Genomic DNA, 19,726 nt, shown 5'->3' with positions numbered 1-19,726 from the left:
AAGTAAGTCTGTCACCACAACAAAGTTGCCGATAACGTATCGAAAGTTTTTAATATTGTGACCTGTCAGCAATAACTATGCAGGAGGTCAGTGTGATTTGTGTATAAAAAGGCCTGGAATATCTGAGGAGGTACAGTTGTGCTCATACAGAGTCGACTGCACAATGAAGGCTTACGCATTATTGGTACTAGGCTTGGCCGCCGTGGCCACGGCTACACCCGTCCTAGATGACACTACGCTTGGTAAGTTTTCCCCAATTTATTTTTCATCATCTTCTCCTTGCTTGGAGGGCGTCAAATCGCCGATTCAAAATTCTGCTGAATGAGTAGAGTCCAGTGAAACAGCGTGGTGGAGTATTTTACGATTTACCTCTCCGGTTGATTGAGGTGCCGGTTAATGGCAATAGGCGCGCCCCCTGTTATTACATGGCGAGGAGTAGGTGTACTAATGTACCTTTTCGGAAATACACAGGCCTCCCCACAAACAACACTGCTGTGTTAATTTGATTTGATTGTACCTGGGTCTCTCAACTACTTCATAGACTACTTCATGTGTTTTAAAAATTCACGCTATACAGTTCCTTTATTTTGTCGATCGCCGCCAGTCGCCAAAGTACATTTTTACCCGCGACGGTACGGAGACGGTGTATGAATTTTAGTCTGAGCATATTCTTAACAGTTTTTTTTTTTTCAACAGGCAAAATGGACTTAAAAGATAAACAGATAACTATTCTGAAGCTGCTGAACCATGTCGTGGAGCCGTGCATTTACAAAGATATCGTAGACATTGGCAAGGAATTCGACATTGAGAAGAACGTTGACTTGTACACCGTGAGTTGAATAAAATTTATCCTACAAATATTTTAAAAGCTCCTTAAGAAATAAAAATTGTAGAGCTATCGAAACATAACTTACATCACTTAGTGTGTAGGTACACTGTAACATAACTAAAATAACTAACCATGATCGAAGCATATCACTGCTATAAACTGTAACAAATACCGTCCTCTTTCTTATTTAAATTTTTTGGGTATCTCTTTTTGCAGAGAGTTGATGTTTTCAAACTATTTGTCAAGAACCTAAAAGTCGGTTTCCTGCCGCGTGGTGAGATCTTCACTCTTAATGTCGACCGCCAACTGAAGGAAGTCGTTACCATGTTCCACATGTTGTACTACGCTAAGGACTTTGTCACCTTCATCAAGACTGCATGCTGGATGCGCCTCTATCTCAACGAGGGTATGTTCGTCTACGCTTTGACCGTCGCCGTCAGACATCGTATGGACTGCAAGGGAATCATCCTTCCTCCCCCTTACGAAATCTACCCTTACTACTTCGTGCGCGCTGATGTCATTCAGAAGGCTTACTTACTAAAGATGAAGCGAGGAATCCTTGACACTAAACTGTGTGACTTCTACGGAATCAGAAAGACCGATAAGGATGTCTACATTATTGATGAGAACGTGTACGACCGCCGTGTGTGGCTAAATGAGGACGACAAGGTTCGCTACTTTACTGAAGATATCGATCTCAACACCTACTACTACTACTTCCACGTCGACTATCCGTTCTGGATGAAGGATGAAATATTTGACAAGCTTAGGTGCAGGCGTTTCGAACTAACCATGTATGTGTACCAACAAATCTTAGCCAGGTACTACTTGGAGCGTCTCTCAGTAGGACTTGGTCACATCAAAACTCTCACTTACGACAAACCCGTTAAGAAGGGCTACTGGCCTTGGATGAAACTACACAACGGTGTTGAGCTTGCCAAGAGAACAAACAACTTTGTGCTCTTACGTGATGACAATATTGACCTTCTTCGTCTTGTCCGGGACTACGAAACGATCATCAAGGAAGCTATAATCAAAGGATACGTTGAGGTAAATATTTTGACCTTTGGCGTATAAGTAACATTACTTATTTATTTTGTAGGACAAAATTAATATATGTATATTACGTTGCAGATCAACGGTAAGAGATTTGAACTAACTAAGACTGATGACATCGAGACTCTTGGAAAACTTATCTACGGGAAGATTGACCGGGTTATTGACGTAGACAAGACTCGCATCGATGCCTACCGCTACCTGCTCATCATCTGCAAATCAATTCTTGGTCTTGATACCATACATGGAGACAAGTAAGTATAAAACCAGGTTTTAAGTGCATATTTTATAAATTATTCCATAGTTATATTCACTCATTGAATATACTTACATTTTTTTTGAAATATTCAATAATTCCAAATGTTTCAGATACTTCGTTGTTCCCACCGTTCTTGACCAGTACCAGACTGCCCTTCGTGATCCAGTTTTCTACAAACTCCAAAAGCGTCTCGTTGACTTCGTTGTTTTGTTCAAGAGGCGTCTACCATGCTACACCAAAGAAGATCTGTACTTCCCAGGAGTCAAGATCGACAATGTCGTTGTCGACAAACTTGTAACTTACTTCGACGACTACCTAATGGACATGACAAACGCTGTCATCTTGACCGATGATGAATTTAAGAAGACCACAAGTGATATGAAATTCCTGGTCCGCAAACGTCGTCTTAATCACCAACCGTTTACAGTCCATCTTGATCTGGTATCGGACAAGACTGCCGACTGTGTTGTTCGTATGTTCCTAGGACCAAAACAAGACAATTTCGGACGTGTAATTGACATTAACAAGAACCGCCTCAACTTCGTCGAAATCGATACCTTCCTTCACAAGCTGGTCAATGGGAAAAACACGATTCAGAGGAAATCCGTTGACATGCACAATTTGGTGCACGACCGTATTTTCACCCGTGACTTATGGAAAAAGGTTGACACCATTACTGACATGAAGGATATGCTCATCAAGGATCTTAGGAACTATCACACAGGATTCCCCAGCAGATTGCTTCTGCCTAAGGGTCACGTCGGTGGTATGAAGATGTTGCTGTACGTGATCGTGACTCCTTTGAGGCTCGTTGATGGAGTTGATCTAAATATTCTGGATGTGAACCGCAAGGATATGTTCGTTGACTTCAGATCAACTGTTCTGCTCGACAAGATGCCTCTTGGTTTCCCTCTTGACCGTCACATTGACGTTGCTAACTTCTTTGTTCCCAACATGAAGTTTGTTGATGTCATAATCTTCCACAAGAAGATGGTGTGCGACATGAAGACTCGCTGGGACCGCTGGGTGCTGAAGAACTACCGCATGGTTGACGTGACTCGCATCTATGACGACACTTACTTCGTAGATGTCGACGTTGACACCACAGTTAATGTTCACAACGACTACACTCACCACAAGACCATCGACTTCTAAACTGCTAGATCATATTCATCAATATTAATTCCAACCAATCTCTAAATTAGATATAATATATATTAAACATACTTAATAAATTAAATATTTTATAAACTTGTCTTTTTTAATCAATAAGTACCTGAAATAATTCCGAAAACAAAACAAACGTATTACTAATTTGGTACGGACATAACATGCACAGACTATCACTTTACTACTACTTTACATAAGATTACACTTATTTCCTTACATATAGGTGAAGATAACAATATCATACACAAATTGATACTAAATATTGCTGATTTTTCATTACCTATTACTATTTTTGTGGTTCTGAAATTAGTAAAACGGATGACATAACCCATACCCCCTCCGGTTGATTGAGGGGAGGCCTGTGCCCAGCAGTGGGGCGTATAATTATAGGCTTTTTATCTTATGTGTTATGGATGACATAAATAATTTGATTATGTGATACTGATAATATTGCAAAATTTATTACGCACATTTACAAAGTCGAGCCCGAATCAGTACGGAGAAGCTACGTTGGCAATGACAAATTCAAAAATATCTTTATTCAGTAGGTAACATTTTTACACTTTGAATCGTTAATTTTTACATAACGAACGTCTCATCCGCCTAAAACTACTGCAACTTCTCATAACCTGTATAGCCGGGGAAAAGAAGCTGCAAGAAAAACCTCGGCACAGGGCCCTAGACGTTACACAAATTGAGTAATTTAGCTGCCTAATATCAGTTCTCAGACAGTTAATCCCATGCATTCATATCTTCTAAATAATCACTAACTTTATAATAACCTTTTTTGTATAGTTTCTGTTTAACTACTCATAAATATATCTTTTATTTCTAAAATAAATCAAACACTAATCTGTGATGGATGAAAAGCTCCAAAAATATTACGTTCACCAATTTTGAACGTGGCAACAACACTTAAACATTGCTAACCGTGTGTTATACCTGTTCTATGTCAACGATGAGAAGAGAATTACGTTCTCGTGGAACTCTTCAAAATAATAAAGTGAAAGAATTTTAAACGTAATAACCTTAGATTCACTGACAATCCAGAATAAGAAATAATTCTACCAGGGGCCTGCCTAATAAACATTACTAGGTATTGTAAAATACAATAATATTTTCGTGGTCATTGCATCACCACTAATTCAAATGTATTTTTCAACTGTAATGTTTATTAAACAGGCACTACGGGTTCCCAAACTTTTTTTGTATGAAAGTCACGCGTTACCCTAATACCCGGCTAGCACGGGCGTAATAAAAAATGTAAAACTTTTTTAATATTTTGACCTTCAGTATAATGTAAAAATGGGCAAACTTAATATTTGTTCCCATAATGAAATCCTCATCAGGTTTAATAACATTAACATTAGTTAGTGTGTATTTACAGACTTATTTTATGTAGCAATATGATTACCTATATTAAAGGCTATATCGGAAAATTACTACATAAGACAGCACGCTACAACCTACACTAATCAATATAATATTATATTATAATGTCACAGATTAATAAATACTAACTAGGCTCTCTTGAAGTTTTATTGGTTATTTTAAAGACATATTGCACATACACCAGGTATACTATCGCAAATACTGAATATTGCATGAAGATTCTGTAAATCCCTTTATTACTCTTGCTACTAGAGCCCTCTATACAAAAATCGCCCATCCTAGATAGAGAATGACATCTTCCCTAAACATACTTCACACGGTACATACGAAATTGTACCTATGTTATGCACTAGGTGGCGCCAGTAACCTCAAATGGGGAAGCCCATATTCAGACAAGGTGGGCTAGGTGGGTTATAGAATCGCGAAAATTCTGGTAATGTAAAAATTCTGGTATTTTGGGTAAGTACCTATGTTGTAAAAGATATCTAAATGAACATGACTGGTCAATGTTGATGGATAAATAAATAAGGAAATAGTTCATAATTATTGGGTCGTGTAGGTACTAGGTTCGAGATAAATTATGAAATTCTGATGGCTTAGGGGGGGACATCTCGTCCCAGTCTTAAACTGGGCCCAGGGACGAGTTTGCCGTAAAGATAGATCTAAACTCACGAAACACATTTTGTCTATTTAACTTATATACTTAGGTATGAATTTTAATCAAGACAAACGTACATTTTATGACATTTTATTAAAAAATTTCCACGACGTCACAGTGTGCTTTTTCATACAAGTTCCAATGTAATCTCGTGTTTTGATGTTTAGTAAAAACTAACTAATTTGAGTAGTAGGAAAATAGCCTTTTAATCTATGGTCAACAATGCCATTAAACAGTGGCGCAAATTGCCTTGTATGCGGCTATGTCGCAAATTGCATTTTGGGGTCTTTACATTTTGCGTTTCAACACTACTCTGAAATAGGGAGCAGTTGAAAATCAGTAAGTAGATACTTTGTTGACTCTATACCAGCACAGATTTATACTGCTTCCGGTTAAGTAGTTAATGCCATCGGACGCTAAACTAAAATAAGTGATGTAAAAAAGGATTTATTCTTCTTCTTTTGTGTCGATGAGAAGTCGAACAACGTGATTTATAATTTATCAGCCCAATATGCTGCCACGGCAACAGCAGGGGCGGAAGCGCTCATCAGGACCTCCGCGTGCAAGTTTCAGGGCACAGTGGCCTACGATTAGGTTTGGTCTGTGGAGCTGCTCCACACTCACACTGAATTCCCGCCTCTATGAAACCCCTCCTGGACTGGTTTTCTTTGCTCCGGCCGATTTATTCTGAACCCATTATAGCTATTTACATACACTCACGTCTATTTCCCACCGGAGTACCTAAGTAGAGACTATGGAATTCCATTTGCTAATTAAATCTATTTATATACCTAATTATTATTACTCCGCTCCCGTTCATTGAGTGGAGGCATGTGCCCTTATAGGCTATTTATGTTATGTATTATGTTATATTTGAAAATTGACAATCAAACATCGACGATACACCCTCTAGACTCCTAGTAACAGACGAACGAATTCTGTTAACACAGCTGACACAATTTTGACACGTTTAGGATCATGACAGCATCACTTCATTAACCCTTTCTTCTTACCACCCTCTCTCCTTTTGCAAGAAAAAAGCAAATATAAGATGTCCATTTGACTGAATCTTCAATGTATTGGTCCTGTGGTAATTGTGTGACAACACCCCCTGATTACCCCCTCGGGGTAATCAACTTTACTTAAACCCTAAACGTTCTTTTGTTTAATTTTCCTACTTTACTTCTATGTTTTTGTCCTGTTACCTCCGGCCAAGTAGTTAATGTTATCTGCGGAAAATCTACAATAAGTCACGTCAAAAAAAAAAGTCCTGTCACCTACCATTTTGCTTTCATAGGTACCTAATTACTATATACCAAAGTCAATGATATTGATTATCAAGTATTGTTTATTTCACGTATGATCAGAAATGAAAAAAATATGAAATGTTCTGTTTGAGCACCTGTAGGTTTTAGGCTGTAGCTGTATAAAAATCAAATAAAAGTAAGTAGTATTGTTATGAGGGTAGGTGTCAAATTCCTGAACATCATAACTTTTGAGCTGTCCTATAATAGATTTCAGATAGGATTTGAACCCATGGCTTTTTTCAAGTTCAAGCTAGTCTGAGTTTGTTACTAATTACACTGCAAGTCGGCAATCAATCTGTATGTAGCCTACCTCATCTGGACGTGGTTACCGTCTATAACCCTAATCATCAGTGTCCAGAATTTTTAACAATAACACTTGTTATGATAATTTATCATATAGCTTAAAGTATAATTTAATAAATGTGTTGCAGTAGTGTATTTAAGTAATAATTATGATTTGCAAAATGTTATAGGTTTTTGTAAGGTACTAAGAATTAAAAACGTTGCTTTATGGCACATTTTTATTTGCTTTCATAATTAATTATTTATAGTTAAGTCAAGCTATTATTAGGCGGCATTTCTTTTTACTACTATTCAAAAACTTTACAACTCAATATATTATTATTACTATACCGAATACAAGACTTTTAAAACATGATATATCAGCAAAAATGAAATATCCGTCTTTCACAAAAAGATTTTACCTTAATCAATACATAACTAAAGAAATTCCGTCTAATATTATGCTTTCTAAGCGAGTAGATATTAAGCGTTTAAATATTTATTGTGTCTCTGTTCATCATCGTATTGTAGTCCATCACGGTATTTTTATACATCGTCGTCATATCACGATCATGAATGGTATCGATGTCTACATCTACGAAGTAGGTATCAGTCTCAATGGGGTTCATGGTCATCATTCTGTAGTTCTTCAGGACCCAGCGATCCCAGCGTGTCTTCATGTCGCACACCATTTTCTTGTGGAAAATCATGACGTCAACGAACCTCATGTTGGGGACAAAGAACCTAGCAACGTCAATGTAACGGTCGAATGGGAAACCAAGAGGCATCTTATCGAGCAGCACAGTCGATCTGAAGTCAACGTACAGATCTCTGCGGTTCATATCCAGAATGTTAAGGTCAACTCCATCAACCAACCTCAAAGGAGTCACGATACAGAACAGCATCATCTTCATACCTCCAACGCGTCCCTTAGGCAAAAGCAGCCTAGTAGGGAATCCAGTGTGCCAGTTCCTGAGGTCCTTCATGAGCATGTCGCGCATGTCGGTCATGGTATCGAGCTTCTTCCACAGATCACGGGTCATGATGCGGTCGCGGACAAGATTGTGCATATCAATGGAGTCCCGGACAATGGTGTTCTTTCCATCTTTTAATTTGTACAGGAAGGTGTCGAGTTCGACGAAATTGAGACGGTTCCTATTGATGTCAATCACACGGCCCAAGTGGTCCTCTTTAGGCCCAAGGAAGATGCGAACAACACAATCAACAGTTTTATCAGACATAATATCGAGGGTAACTTTGAATGGCGTATGATTTAGACGGCGCTTACGGACCAAGAACTTCATATCAGTTGTAGTCTTTTTCCTCTCATCTTCAGTCATAATAACAGCGTTGGTCATATCCATCAGGTAGTCATCAAAGTACGTCACCAATTTGTCAACAACAATATTGTCGATCTTAACACCAGGGAACAGAAGATCTTCTTTAGTGTAGCTAGGCAGACGCATCTTGAAGAGCCAAACTAAGTCACAGAGACGCTTCTGAAGCATGTAGAAGACAGGATCACGAAGAGCTGTTTGGTAGCTATCCAAAACGGAAGGCATGACGAAATATCTGTAAAAGAAGTAAGCTTATTGAAACTCAGAAACAATGTACAAAATGCATGTAAGAAATTAGTCTTAGTCAAGAAAAAAAAATATCGCATAAATTTTACATCAACGAAGTAACTTACTTGTCACTGGTCATAGTGTTCAATCCAAGGATCGATTTGCAGATGATCAGCAAGTAGCGGTAGGCATCAACAACCATTCTGTCCATCTTGTTAATTTTGCCGAAGATAAGCTTGCCGAGAATCTCAATGTCGTCGGTCTTGGTCAGCTCAAGCCTTAAGCCGTTGATCTGGAAAACGAACATTAATGTACATTTGAAAATTTGTTAAGTTTTAATTGTTCACCAGAAAAATTACTTTTTTAAAAAGCCCTCACCTCAATGTAGCCCTTCATTATAGCCTCCTTGATAATCATTTCGTAATTTTCAACCAGACGAAGAAGGTCAATCTTGTCATCACGAGCGATCACATAGTTGTTGTTTCTCTTGCCAAGTTCAACACCGTTGTGCAGCATCATCCATGGCCAGTAACCTTTCGTGACAGGCTTGTACCAAGTGAGTGTCTTAATTTCACCCAGACCTACTGATAGACGCTCCAAGTAATATCTGGCCAAGATTTGTTGGTATACGTACAGAGTAAGTTCGAAACGCCTGCATCTCAACTTATCGTAAATCTCATCCCTCATCCAGAACGGATAGTCGACGTGGAAGTAGTAGTAGTAGGTGTTAAGGCCAATATCTTCAGTGAAATAGCGGAGCTTGTCGTCTTCATTGAGCCACACACGGCGGTCGTATACATTCTCATCAATAATGTACACATCCTTATCGGTCTTCCTGATTCCGTAGAAGTCGCACAGTTTGGTGTCAAGAATTCCTCTCTTCATCTTCAGCATGTAAGCCTTTTGTATGACATCGGCGCGCACGAAATAATAGGGGTAGATCTCATAAGGCGGAGGCAAAACGATGCCCTTGCAGTCTACACGGTGTCTGACGGCAACGGTCAGAGCGTAGACGAACATACCCTCGTTGAGGTAGAGGCGCATCCAACATGCAGTCTTGATGAAGGTGGCAAAGTCTTTGGCGTAGTACAACATATGGAACATGGTAACGACTTCCTTCAGTTGGCGGTCAACGTTAAGGGTGAAGATCTCACCACGCGGCAGGAAACCCATTTTCATGTTGGTCACAAACAGCTTGCAAACATCAGTTTTCTGAAGAAGCAGAAAATTGAGAATTAGATCTTGTTAGCGTTACCTGCCATTTATAAATAAAAAATTGTAATTTATTAGAGGTATTTTATACTTACGGTGTACATGTCGCAATTCTCTTCAATCTTGTAGTTCCTGCCGATGTCGACGAGATCCATGTACATGAGCGGCTCAATTACATGGTTCAGTAACTTAAGGATGATCACTTGTTTCTGCTTGATGTCCATAGTACCTGAAATAATAAATATTTTGAAATACATCGTAGTAGTGATTGGAAAAATCTTACAAGTAAATATAGCTATGAAAAGCCTCGTGTAATTAAACAAAACATTATTATTAAACATTAGGATCACAAGCGAGAGGCTGGTTACCATTGATTGTATTTTTATTATTTGAAAGACAAATACCGAAAGGGCTCTAAGTTGTCGTTTGTTGAATTATAGTCTCCCTTCTCCGATAATTTTGTAATGCTCGAGCTTATGAATCGTATAGGATAGGTATACATTCTCTCACGTGCAGCATTACAAATTGGTATACTGGCAGTTTGGGTCCATAACCAACTCATTTGACAGAGTTTTCCGCCGCTTGAACGTCGCTTGCACGCTTCCGACTTAGCGTTACCAGTACCAAACATTTCACGGGCATTGGCAGCTCGAAGGAAAGCTACTTAACGGCCTCTAATCCAGTTACTAACCGCATTCGAGTTTACTCAACTCCTAATGAAATATGTAATAAAGGAAAAATGTATAAACTGCATTTACCTTTCATCATAACCGTGGTGTCGTCGGTGTCCGGCCGAGCCGAGGCCATGGCGGCCAAGGCCAATACGAGAACGACAATCCCTCTCATTTTGGCAGTCGACTCGGTGAGATCAACTGTGCTGCACCTACAGATGCATCAGCCTTATATACAATCCGTGTTATCACCTTGTTTTTGCAATTGGATAGAAAGTGAACATCCTCCGATAAGAAAAGGTGATGCAAATAAATAAGTATTTTATTACTTTATTGGTTAGCAATAAGTAATAAAAACTGAGTTTTTTCTGTGCTTTATTGCGTGATCCACGCACAGGACGAATAGAAAGTATTTTATTTCATATTACTTGTACAAACTACTTGTTTTGGAGAATTAGGACACTCGTAGATGCAACATTTAAGACAGGATAAGAATAAGACAAGCAAATGTTGAGACCTAAATTAATAGCTGGGCTAATTTTATACTTTTTTTTTACGTGACTTATTGTAGATTTGACACATATGGAATTAACTACTTGGTCGGACAAATGGGGAGCGCTGAAGGCCCGGTATCAATTATATACGGATGTTGTCACTTGTTTAAAAAATCATAAGGGCGAAGAATAGCATGATCATAATGAGCTTTAGATGATAGACTGATAAATATATTATATAGTAGAGGTGAGAAATAAAACCTTTTTACATGAGGAATTAAACAATCAAATGTGCCAAGTGCGTTATGTACACAGATTGGACGATTACAATATTGCTGAAGAATTATAAAGACAAGGGGGGTTTTCTTTGGATCCCATTCTCCAATAGTTTTTACGTGTTAATCCGTATATTATTTTATCAAGAGCCACGAAATACTGACCAGTTTTATTTGGGGTATGCAGTCGCACACCTTATAGTTATTGCGTGATTGGCTAAAACTTCAACAAATTCACAGGCGAAGAATCAATATTTCCCTACAATAAGATTTCTATTGATAAACTGAGTTCTCTGTTTTCGTGCGACAGTCTGGTAAAAGATGGAAAGGTATGTCCTAGTGCATCTATAAATGGCGTTAGGTGATCGATATTTAAGTTTAGGTATCATTCCCGACTTATTATTTATTCGTAGCATTCCCTAGACTAAAACTTCTATATAACAACGTGAAAGATCGCTGACAAAAGTTACCTTTGCTTATCTAACCAACGTTAACTAGTTTCATTTTACTATTGTTGTAAACAATAGCGATAATATTGTACTAACTTTGACCCTATGTGGGACGTCACGTTATTCTGATAGTTCATTTACATCTGTAAACACACTATCGAGTGTTATTTATAGTTAGTTATCCCGTACCTCCTTAAAACTCCTCCACCAATCTACACTGGTCTAGCATGTTGGAGTATGTTCTATACACTTCTCTATTTTAAATTCAGCTCCTTGGAGAACCTATTTAATGACATATGGTTCATCACTATTCCTAGAATAGACCACACCCTTAGATAAAAATAAATGTTGAAGAACTAAAACCCGACTACAAAAGTATATTTTCTTGTTCCATAATTTTTGCGTATTCGGGATTTAGTTTTTAAACTTATTTTTTTTTTATAACGAACGCTTCCATTATGTGTATTCATCATCATCATGTCGTCCAAAACGTATCCGGCAACGGCGAGTCATTGTTGTGGTGGGCTTGATGTGGCTGGCTGAAACCGAACTTCCGACTTGAAGGTCCGGTCACACGACACACAATAAATTATGTGTGTTATATATTATAATTTTGTGTGTTAATCAAGATTTGGGGATAAAACCTATCCGGAACATGTCTGACGAGTTACGTTATCAATTCAACATAATTATCGAGTTAATAAAAGTAAATTCGCGGGTAAATCTATGTACATGTTTGAAACCCAACACAATAACACAATACCATTGGAATACAAAAAATGCCCTCAGTCATGTCCACTAGAGGGCGCCACACTGAATTTAGCGTTACGTCACATAGCATATAACCACCGCACAATCAGGATGCTTCTAATCATACGTCTTTTGTTAAAAATTATGACACGTGGTTTAGAAGTTAGCTGATAAGCAACAAGCGTGCACACAAATACATACATGCGTACATAGCGGTCAAACACATAACTCTCCTATTTGCTTTGCCGTAATCGGGTAAAAAAAAAGTAGGTCTCTCTCTTTTAGACTCGTTTTTTTCGTCACTGACCGTCACGGAACGTGGCTTATGATAAGGTAACAATAAACAATATGAAATAGGTATACAACTTACTGTTCAGAGGTATACAACAATTACATAACATATAAAAAATAAATAAATTCAAGGTCAGGAGTGCGTTGAACTAAATCATTATTAGACGGGGTCAAACGTTATCGCATCTTGACCAAATTATTATCAAACAGACATAACTTGTTTATTTAAAACGCACGTAATTTAATTTGTAAACAAGGTGTAAGTCTATTTGTAAAAGAGATGACGATTTTTAAACCGGCAAGCTACGATGGCCATTTTGATGTATGCCCCGCATTAGATGTAGTTTATTGTTCATCAAGTTTCGTAATAATTTATAACTATATCAACGGAACGAATTGCTGTACTTTATTATGATAAAACAGCCATCATAGCGTGTCTCAAAAGCCGGGACCAATGATTGTCTTCTCCGCACGGAGAAACCCGAAATGATAATCTTCTACACGGGCACCAATCTAGCGAATGACTCTAACTGAACTCTTTTTGTTTAATTTTGTCGATCGTAATATTTATGTTTATATATTAAATTTTAAATACGAATAATATAATACGAATTAATTAGTGCAATTTTCACTAAATCACTAATCCAGTTGGCTCGATCATTATAGACGGCGATACCTATAATGTTGGTCTAACAGAAAGCGATGGATGTACCTTTAACTACCACAATTGCGATAAATAATTATAGTTCTGCAGGGCTAACATGTGCAACGTGATAAAAAATTGTCACGGTCATTTTATAGATTCTGACTAAATCAATCAACAAAAACACAATTGGGTTACAGTATTATTTATTATTGCAGTAGATAAGCAATTATAAAAAAAATATTTTATTGGTGTCACTTGAAGCTATTTCTTCAAGATATTAACAATGCTTCTAGAAAGTGAGATGTACGTTATCTCAATCTTGCATCGCACTGCACCATTGCACGACACGAAATACACGACGTTTGTTAGTGTATCAACATTGAATGTCATTTATTATCATGATAAATAAATCCGTAAGTGTATGAACGAAAGTTTTGTAAGATGATGAGTACTTACAGTTTACGAGTAAAAAAATATCATTTGAACCACGAAATCATAACCATTACTTTGTATTTCTATCGTGAGTGTTATGGGGGGGTGCCAGGGTAACTTGGGGAAACCTGAAGCACAGGGTATCCTAGTTGAGATATCAGTTCTCCACATTTAATTATTTTGTATTTACTATAAAAAAAAACTACTGAGCCGCTAGAGGCCCGCGACATGGCTCATGTAACGACTACTTATTTACATCAATAAGAAGTAACCGGGACCAACGCTATAACAGAGCGGTAATTCTCCATTTGCTACTTCAAAATTTTTATGTCAAAAATGTTATTTACATTTCGTGAACTGATATATTGAATATTATTGATATTTTTTATAGATTTCTAATTTTGTTATTATGGTTAATAGTTTATTTAATAAATTGTTATCTAATATATACCTACTTTTTTTCTCTGTAGCATTATTTAAGGAATAGCCAGTTATGATAATGTGTAAATGTAACCTTAGCAGTAAATAAATCATCTTAGGAAACTAAGTGTCGTGGAAGCCCAGGTAGGAGAACGATTGTGTTGTTGCAAGTTCGAATCCCAGCAACGGCCTAAATTAATTACTTTTGAATTCATGTTTGGATCAGCGGTGAAAGAAAACGTCGTGAGGAAACCCACATTTCCGTTCGGAGCTAGATTTTCCTTCGCGGGTTGGAAGATCAGGCAAAGAAAAAAATCGGTAAGCGGACTCCGTGAAAACGAACGGGATAACGCTGGAAAGATGATGTCCAACCTTTATGTTTCCATAGTCCATACAGGGCAATCCAAACTCATCGGAAGCATTATTGAACAACGTCATTGTCATTCGGGATGTTAGTTTTTCTCTCCCCAAGCTATAAAACATGGTCGTATGACCCTCGGATGTTCTTTTTTGACGTTTACAGGAATGTCTCAGATAGCTTTAACTACCTACTTAGCCAGACTAATAGAAACCACAAAAAGGCTCTTACTCGATAACAAAAAAAAACAGGCCTGAGCGTGCCCAATTGGGCGCAAACTTCGGCTCAGGACGTCGTCTGAGATAGATATATTTGAAAGATTTAATCGACCTAAGTTAGTGGGCCGATAGCGATAAGCGCTGAAGGAAATCGTAGACCACGTAGCGCCCGCGGAGTCGGTATTGGGGTCCTGAAATGTTTTTGTCGCCTCTATAGCTACAGTAAAAGGGTCGTCAAAATCGTATATTGTCCTTTGGGCGGCGCTATATTTCAGTAGTATGTCGTTCTTTATATCCCAGTCAATGCATATATAGTCTTGTTATGATAATTCTTTTGAATAAGTCGTGTGATTAACCCTTTTATCAATTATTTGAAGGATTACTGAATAACTTTATGTCATTTGCGAATGTCGCAATCGTGCATAATAAGTAAGTGTATTCAACCTGTTATCGACTTTCTATGTCTATGAACTTTACAAATACTTTTGATATAAATTGGCCGGTTTTGCAATAATTAATTAGTATTCTAGACAAAATGAAGACGATCACAGTGTTTGTTTTAGCTGTGGCAATAACTGGGTCCTCAGCTTTCCTCATCAAAGTACCAACGGCTCCTACAGAGATTAACAAAGGTAAATTCATAGCTATATTTTTTTGTTTTCAAATTACTTATTTGTCAAACGTTACTTTTGATGTATATACTTAACTAGTATGATTAAGTCGATATAGTATATAACTTATTAGTTAATAGACTTCATAAAAATGTTTAACGACCAATCCCAATTTATATTACCTATACAGTTTGTTAGTAATAAAAACTTGTCGCTTAGCGGCGTCGACGTTACCGCCTAGTTTACTATCGTTAGCATCGTCGTCGATACGTCGCGTCGTCGACACGCCGCGCCGGCGAGGTGTCGACCATTAACAAACCAACCTTTATTTTTGATACCTTACGTTATATTATGTAATTTGATTTGCTTGATAGCATTTAGGAGAAAATATCTAATGTGAATCAGTTATATCTGTACTCTTCAGTTTTCGGTTGTTTTAAAATGGAACTTCATACATAGTTTCGCGCCCGTAACCCCTTTCCATTCACCATCATCATTGGCCGTATACGTCTGATTCAGACAATTTATGACGTCATGGACAGAGCTAAAATAATACTAAGACAACTTTCAGTCAGTTTTGAGTCTTAATATGGATGTAAAGAACCGTGTGGTAATAGTTCATATAATAACTTTCACTCAGAAAAGGGCACTATACTTCGATCAGTTTTTTATGTTTATTTATTCGCTCCATACACCGTCGTCTCCCTAGCGTTCCGTATTTTTACAGAAACGACTGCCTGTCGGATGTCACAAACCAGGAAGGTTTTTCCCAACCCAATACAGGTTTGGTGACATACCTCCGGAACGCATTTCTCGGGACTGTGGATTGCCTCACGATGTTTTCCTTCACCGCTGAGCACGCGATAATCGTTTCTTGATTAAAACATGAATTTGGAAAACAATTTCGAAACTGATTGGTGTCTGCGACCCTACAGTGAGAGTCAGGTGTTCTTCCCACTTGGGCTACCACGGGTACTATCAGTACATAAATTGAAAAATATTTTAATATTGTTATTTCATTATTTCAGGCCCAACAGGATGGGTGCATTTACAAAAACTTATACTTCCATTGTTTGAAAACGTGTGTGAAGACAGTACTGACCCAGTAATTGTGAGGTTAGCTCAAAATTTTACCCTCGTTGCTACAAGCGCAGCATTCGTGGTAAGTTTTTTCTGTTCATTTGTTTAATACTGAAAATTTAAAAGTTATTAATGCTAAAAATCATGATGATCATTAAAATTAATATTTTTTTCGCGCACCGAAAGGATAAAATAAATTTCGTTATAATTTTTTATTGCATTAATTTGATAAATAATAAATATTTTGTATTTTTTTGAGTATGTGGTCATGATCCGTAATAAGTGGTCAGTTAAAATTTTCAATTAACTGTGTTACCCTAGTTAGCATAGAGCCCCGTTACTATAGATGGGGCAAATGAAAAGCCTAAAAATGAGAGACCTAACAATATAAAATTGATTACAATTACAGAAACCAGAAGTCATAGAAAACTTCAAGACACTCCAAACAAAGGGTTTACTTCATAAGGGCGAAATATTCACAAATTATGATCCTAACCACATAAATGAGCTGAAAACTATATACGAAGTTCTTTATTACGCCAAAAATTTTGATACGTTCCTCACAGCTGCAGCCTGGGCACGCCAGAATGTTAACTGTGGGCTATTTGTCAATGCTATATACTTGGCTTTACTTAATAGAAGAGATACTGAGAAACTATCGGTTCCAGCCCCGTATGAATTAATACCCAATTACTTCATTCAAAAAGATGTCATCATAAAAGCTTCAGCTTTGCTCTCTGGTAAAGAGGTAATCCTATCCGATACTGTTCGAGATGAAGGCAATTCATATGTACTAGATGCTAATTACACAGCTGATTTCGTAGACAACGACGATGAAAGTAAACTTGCATATTTTCACGAGGATATTGGTTTGAATACCTATTACTTCTTACAAAAACTTAGGAAATCTTTCTGGTTTAATACTACTCCGACTACAGATAGCAGATACGGAGAATACTTGTATCACATGATGAAACAACTAGTAGCTAGATACGGTATGGAGAGATATGCAAACGGACTGCCTGAAGTGGAATCTGTAATAAACTGGGATACATTCAGCGTTGCCCCTTATGATCCTTTGTTAATTTATTCGAATGGTAACGAATTTGGACATAGAATTTCGCCTCTGGATACGACAGGCTTTGAAAATTTACAATTTCTGGAAACTATTGAGAATAACATTGCAACAGTTGTCACTCACATGGTAAGACACCATTTACTTACGTCTATCAACTTTCATCCATCCATTATAGAGCTTAGGGCCTGCCTTCATGTGTTGAAACGGATAACATTTCACTCAGGTGTTCTTCTGAAGATAGTAAAAAACATTATTAGTCAACTTAATTTTTCAGGGTAGCCCAGCTTTCATTTATTTTACTGTATTAAAAGTGTTAAGGTACTATTGGTGGAGATATAATTTCATAATGTAGGTACTTATATTCAAATATTTTTTACTAAAAACCTTAAACATTTACAGAAAGACACAGGATATAATAAAACGGAGATTTTGAATCATGTTATGAGTATCCTTGTCACGGAAGAACGAAGCTTTGAAACAGTGTTAAGGAGTTATGTCGGCAAAGACAACTTGTTTACTAAAAGGTATATTAAGTTTATCTCTTTCAAATTGTCTAATAAGTTCAAATATAATTACATTAACTGATACAAACTAAACCTTATGTTATTTGTATCAGCTACCGTGTTCAGCATATTTTAATAATAATATTTTTACATGTATTAAGTAAATAGTATTGTTGATTTCAGCCAACCTTCCGTACTCGACCACTACATGACTTCTTTACGCGATCCTATATTCTGGACACTAAACCAAAAAATCGTTGACCTGGTTGATAATGCTTTGAAAATGTTTCCTACCTACACAAGAAACGAACTTTACTTTCCTGGAGTAGAAATATTAAACGTAGACGTGAAGAAAATGATGACCAACTTTGATTATTTCCAATTTGACGTGACGGATGCTTTGAAAACAGCGTCAACCAACACTGCTTTCCAAGTAAAAATTGGTCAACCAAGATTAAATCACAAGCCATTCGTTGTAAAAGTAAACATTTCTTCGCTTGTGACGCAAAAGGGACTGGTAAAAATATATTTGGGACCTAAAATAGCTCCCGGTGATCTTGCATTGAAGAAAAATCTGTTTATGCTACTTGACAATTTTGAATGTAATTTGAAGATTGGAACAAATGTCATAACGAGATCTTCAGAGGAAATGACAAATTTATCTAATGATTTTACATCTTTGAAGACTTTTAGAAAAAACGTAGAAGACGCAGAATTTGGATTAAACTCTTTGCCTCTTGAGGATATAGAATCATTGACAGGATTCCCATCCCGGCTTATTTTACCTAAAGGTACACCCGAAGGACTTCCTCTTCAAATATTTGTTTTCGTTGCACCGTTTATAAAAACCACAATCAGTGGTTTATTTGCTTCACCAAATGTAGAATTCAATTCAGCAGTGATGTCTCCCGGATATCCTCTAGATCTAGACATTACAGAGTCCCAGTTGTTTGATCTCCCAAACGTTATTGTAAAAGATGTTCTTATTACTCATAAAGGTGATAAAGTCTCTAACTTTGGAGGCACTGGTGGGACAAAAAAGTGGCAAACTAAATCTGATTATGCAGCTAACAGAAAAGAACCTTTTGACTACAGTTCCAAAAAAGGTCAATATGGAAAGAAGGAAGGAAATTTTGATTATAGTGCTAAAAAAGGTCAATACGGAAAAAAAAATGATTATCCATCTACAAAAGATGACTCTAAGGATACCGACATAGTCACAAACACAAATGACAACGGTGATATTAATTCAGATGTTATCATAAAGGATTTAAATGAGTATGCAGGTGAAAATGTAATTGATGACAAAACAATTAGAAAAGTAGAACTGGAGAAAGATAACGACGATGTGTTCACAGAAAAGCCTGTTAAACAGCAAGAAGGTTCTCAGCTAGTTGATGACGATATTTCAGATAATTATTATGCAAAACTATATTCTTTTCTGACCACAGCAAAAAAACCTTCAGTATACGATTACATTACTAGTAGAAATTTAAATAACGATGAACTTTATCCTGATAGTTACGAAATTCACACAAACGATGAAGTATATTATTAAAGTATAATTAAGTATCATGTTATGTAATGTAAAATGTACGGAAATGTTATTGAATAAATTATTTTAACTACGTAATTTCAGACTTTTATTGTCTACCTATACAAAGTTACTTCAAATAAACCATGTGGCAACCGTAATGTCACTTTAAACCGAATCATTAAG

The 19,726-nt window shown here is 37.0% G+C and overlaps 3 protein-coding genes across 3 annotated transcripts; 2 read left to right on the top strand and 1 right to left on the bottom strand.

Annotated features, from left to right (window-relative positions):
* The first annotated feature begins 147 nt into the window (after positions 1-147).
* On the top strand, positions 148-3,395 carry LOC126374073 (basic juvenile hormone-suppressible protein 2-like). The gene is made up of 5 exons (XM_050020539.1): positions 148-242; positions 697-830; positions 1,046-1,879; positions 1,964-2,139; positions 2,255-3,395. Exons 1-5 carry the CDS (start codon positions 164-166, stop codon positions 3,297-3,299), a joined length of 2,268 nt encoding a protein of 755 aa, XP_049876496.1. The 5' UTR covers positions 148-163; the 3' UTR covers positions 3,300-3,395.
* A 3,783-nt stretch (positions 3,396-7,178) lies between these two features.
* LOC126374069 (basic juvenile hormone-suppressible protein 2-like) lies at positions 7,179-10,601 on the bottom strand. Its single transcript, XM_050020530.1, has 5 exons — positions 10,489-10,601; positions 9,826-9,959; positions 8,897-9,730; positions 8,644-8,810; positions 7,179-8,525 (listed from the first exon to the last, which is right to left on the bottom strand). The coding sequence occupies exons 1-5, from the start codon at positions 10,574-10,576 to the stop codon at positions 7,445-7,447; spliced, it is 2,304 nt and encodes a 767-aa protein (XP_049876487.1). The 5' UTR covers positions 10,577-10,601; the 3' UTR covers positions 7,179-7,444.
* Positions 10,602-15,269: 4,668 nt separating this feature from the next.
* Positions 15,270-19,639, top strand: LOC126374067 (arylphorin subunit alpha-like). Its single transcript, XM_050020526.1, has 5 exons — positions 15,270-15,366; positions 16,374-16,507; positions 16,835-17,629; positions 17,903-18,027; positions 18,190-19,639. The coding sequence occupies exons 1-5, from the start codon at positions 15,270-15,272 to the stop codon at positions 19,562-19,564; spliced, it is 2,526 nt and encodes an 841-aa protein (XP_049876483.1). The 3' UTR covers positions 19,565-19,639.
* Positions 19,640-19,726: the final 87 nt, after the last annotated feature.

This window comes from Pectinophora gossypiella, chromosome 16, assembly GCF_024362695.1.
Source record: "Pectinophora gossypiella chromosome 16, ilPecGoss1.1, whole genome shotgun sequence".
NCBI classification, from domain to species: domain Eukaryota; kingdom Metazoa; phylum Arthropoda; class Insecta; order Lepidoptera; family Gelechiidae; genus Pectinophora; species Pectinophora gossypiella.
This window is presented reverse-complemented; position numbering and strand designations above follow the sequence as displayed.

Coding starts and splice junctions, on each gene's coding strand:
- LOC126374073 (XM_050020539.1), top strand. CDS start 164: ATGAAGGCTTACGCATTATTGGTACTAGGCTTGGCCGCCGTGGCCACG. Junction 243..696: donor CCTAGATGACACTACGCTTG/GTAAGTTTTCCC, acceptor TTTTTTCAACAG/GCAAAATGGACTTAAAAGAT. Junction 2,140..2,254: donor GATACCATACATGGAGACAA/GTAAGTATAAAA, acceptor CAAATGTTTCAG/ATACTTCGTTGTTCCCACCG.
- LOC126374069 (XM_050020530.1), bottom strand. CDS start 10,576: ATGAGAGGGATTGTCGTTCTCGTATTGGCCTTGGCCGCCATGGCCTCG. Junction 9,960..10,488: donor CACCACGGTTATGATGAAAG/GTAAATGCAGTT, acceptor TTATTATTTCAG/GTACTATGGACATCAAGCAG. Junction 8,811..8,896: donor TAATGAAGGGCTACATTGAG/GTGAGGGCTTTT, acceptor TTCGTTTTCCAG/ATCAACGGCTTAAGGCTTGA.
- LOC126374067 (XM_050020526.1), top strand. CDS start 15,270: ATGAAGACGATCACAGTGTTTGTTTTAGCTGTGGCAATAACTGGGTCC. Junction 17,630..17,902: donor CAACAGTTGTCACTCACATG/GTAAGACACCAT, acceptor AAACATTTACAG/AAAGACACAGGATATAATAA. Junction 18,028..18,189: donor GACAACTTGTTTACTAAAAG/GTATATTAAGTT, acceptor TGTTGATTTCAG/CCAACCTTCCGTACTCGACC.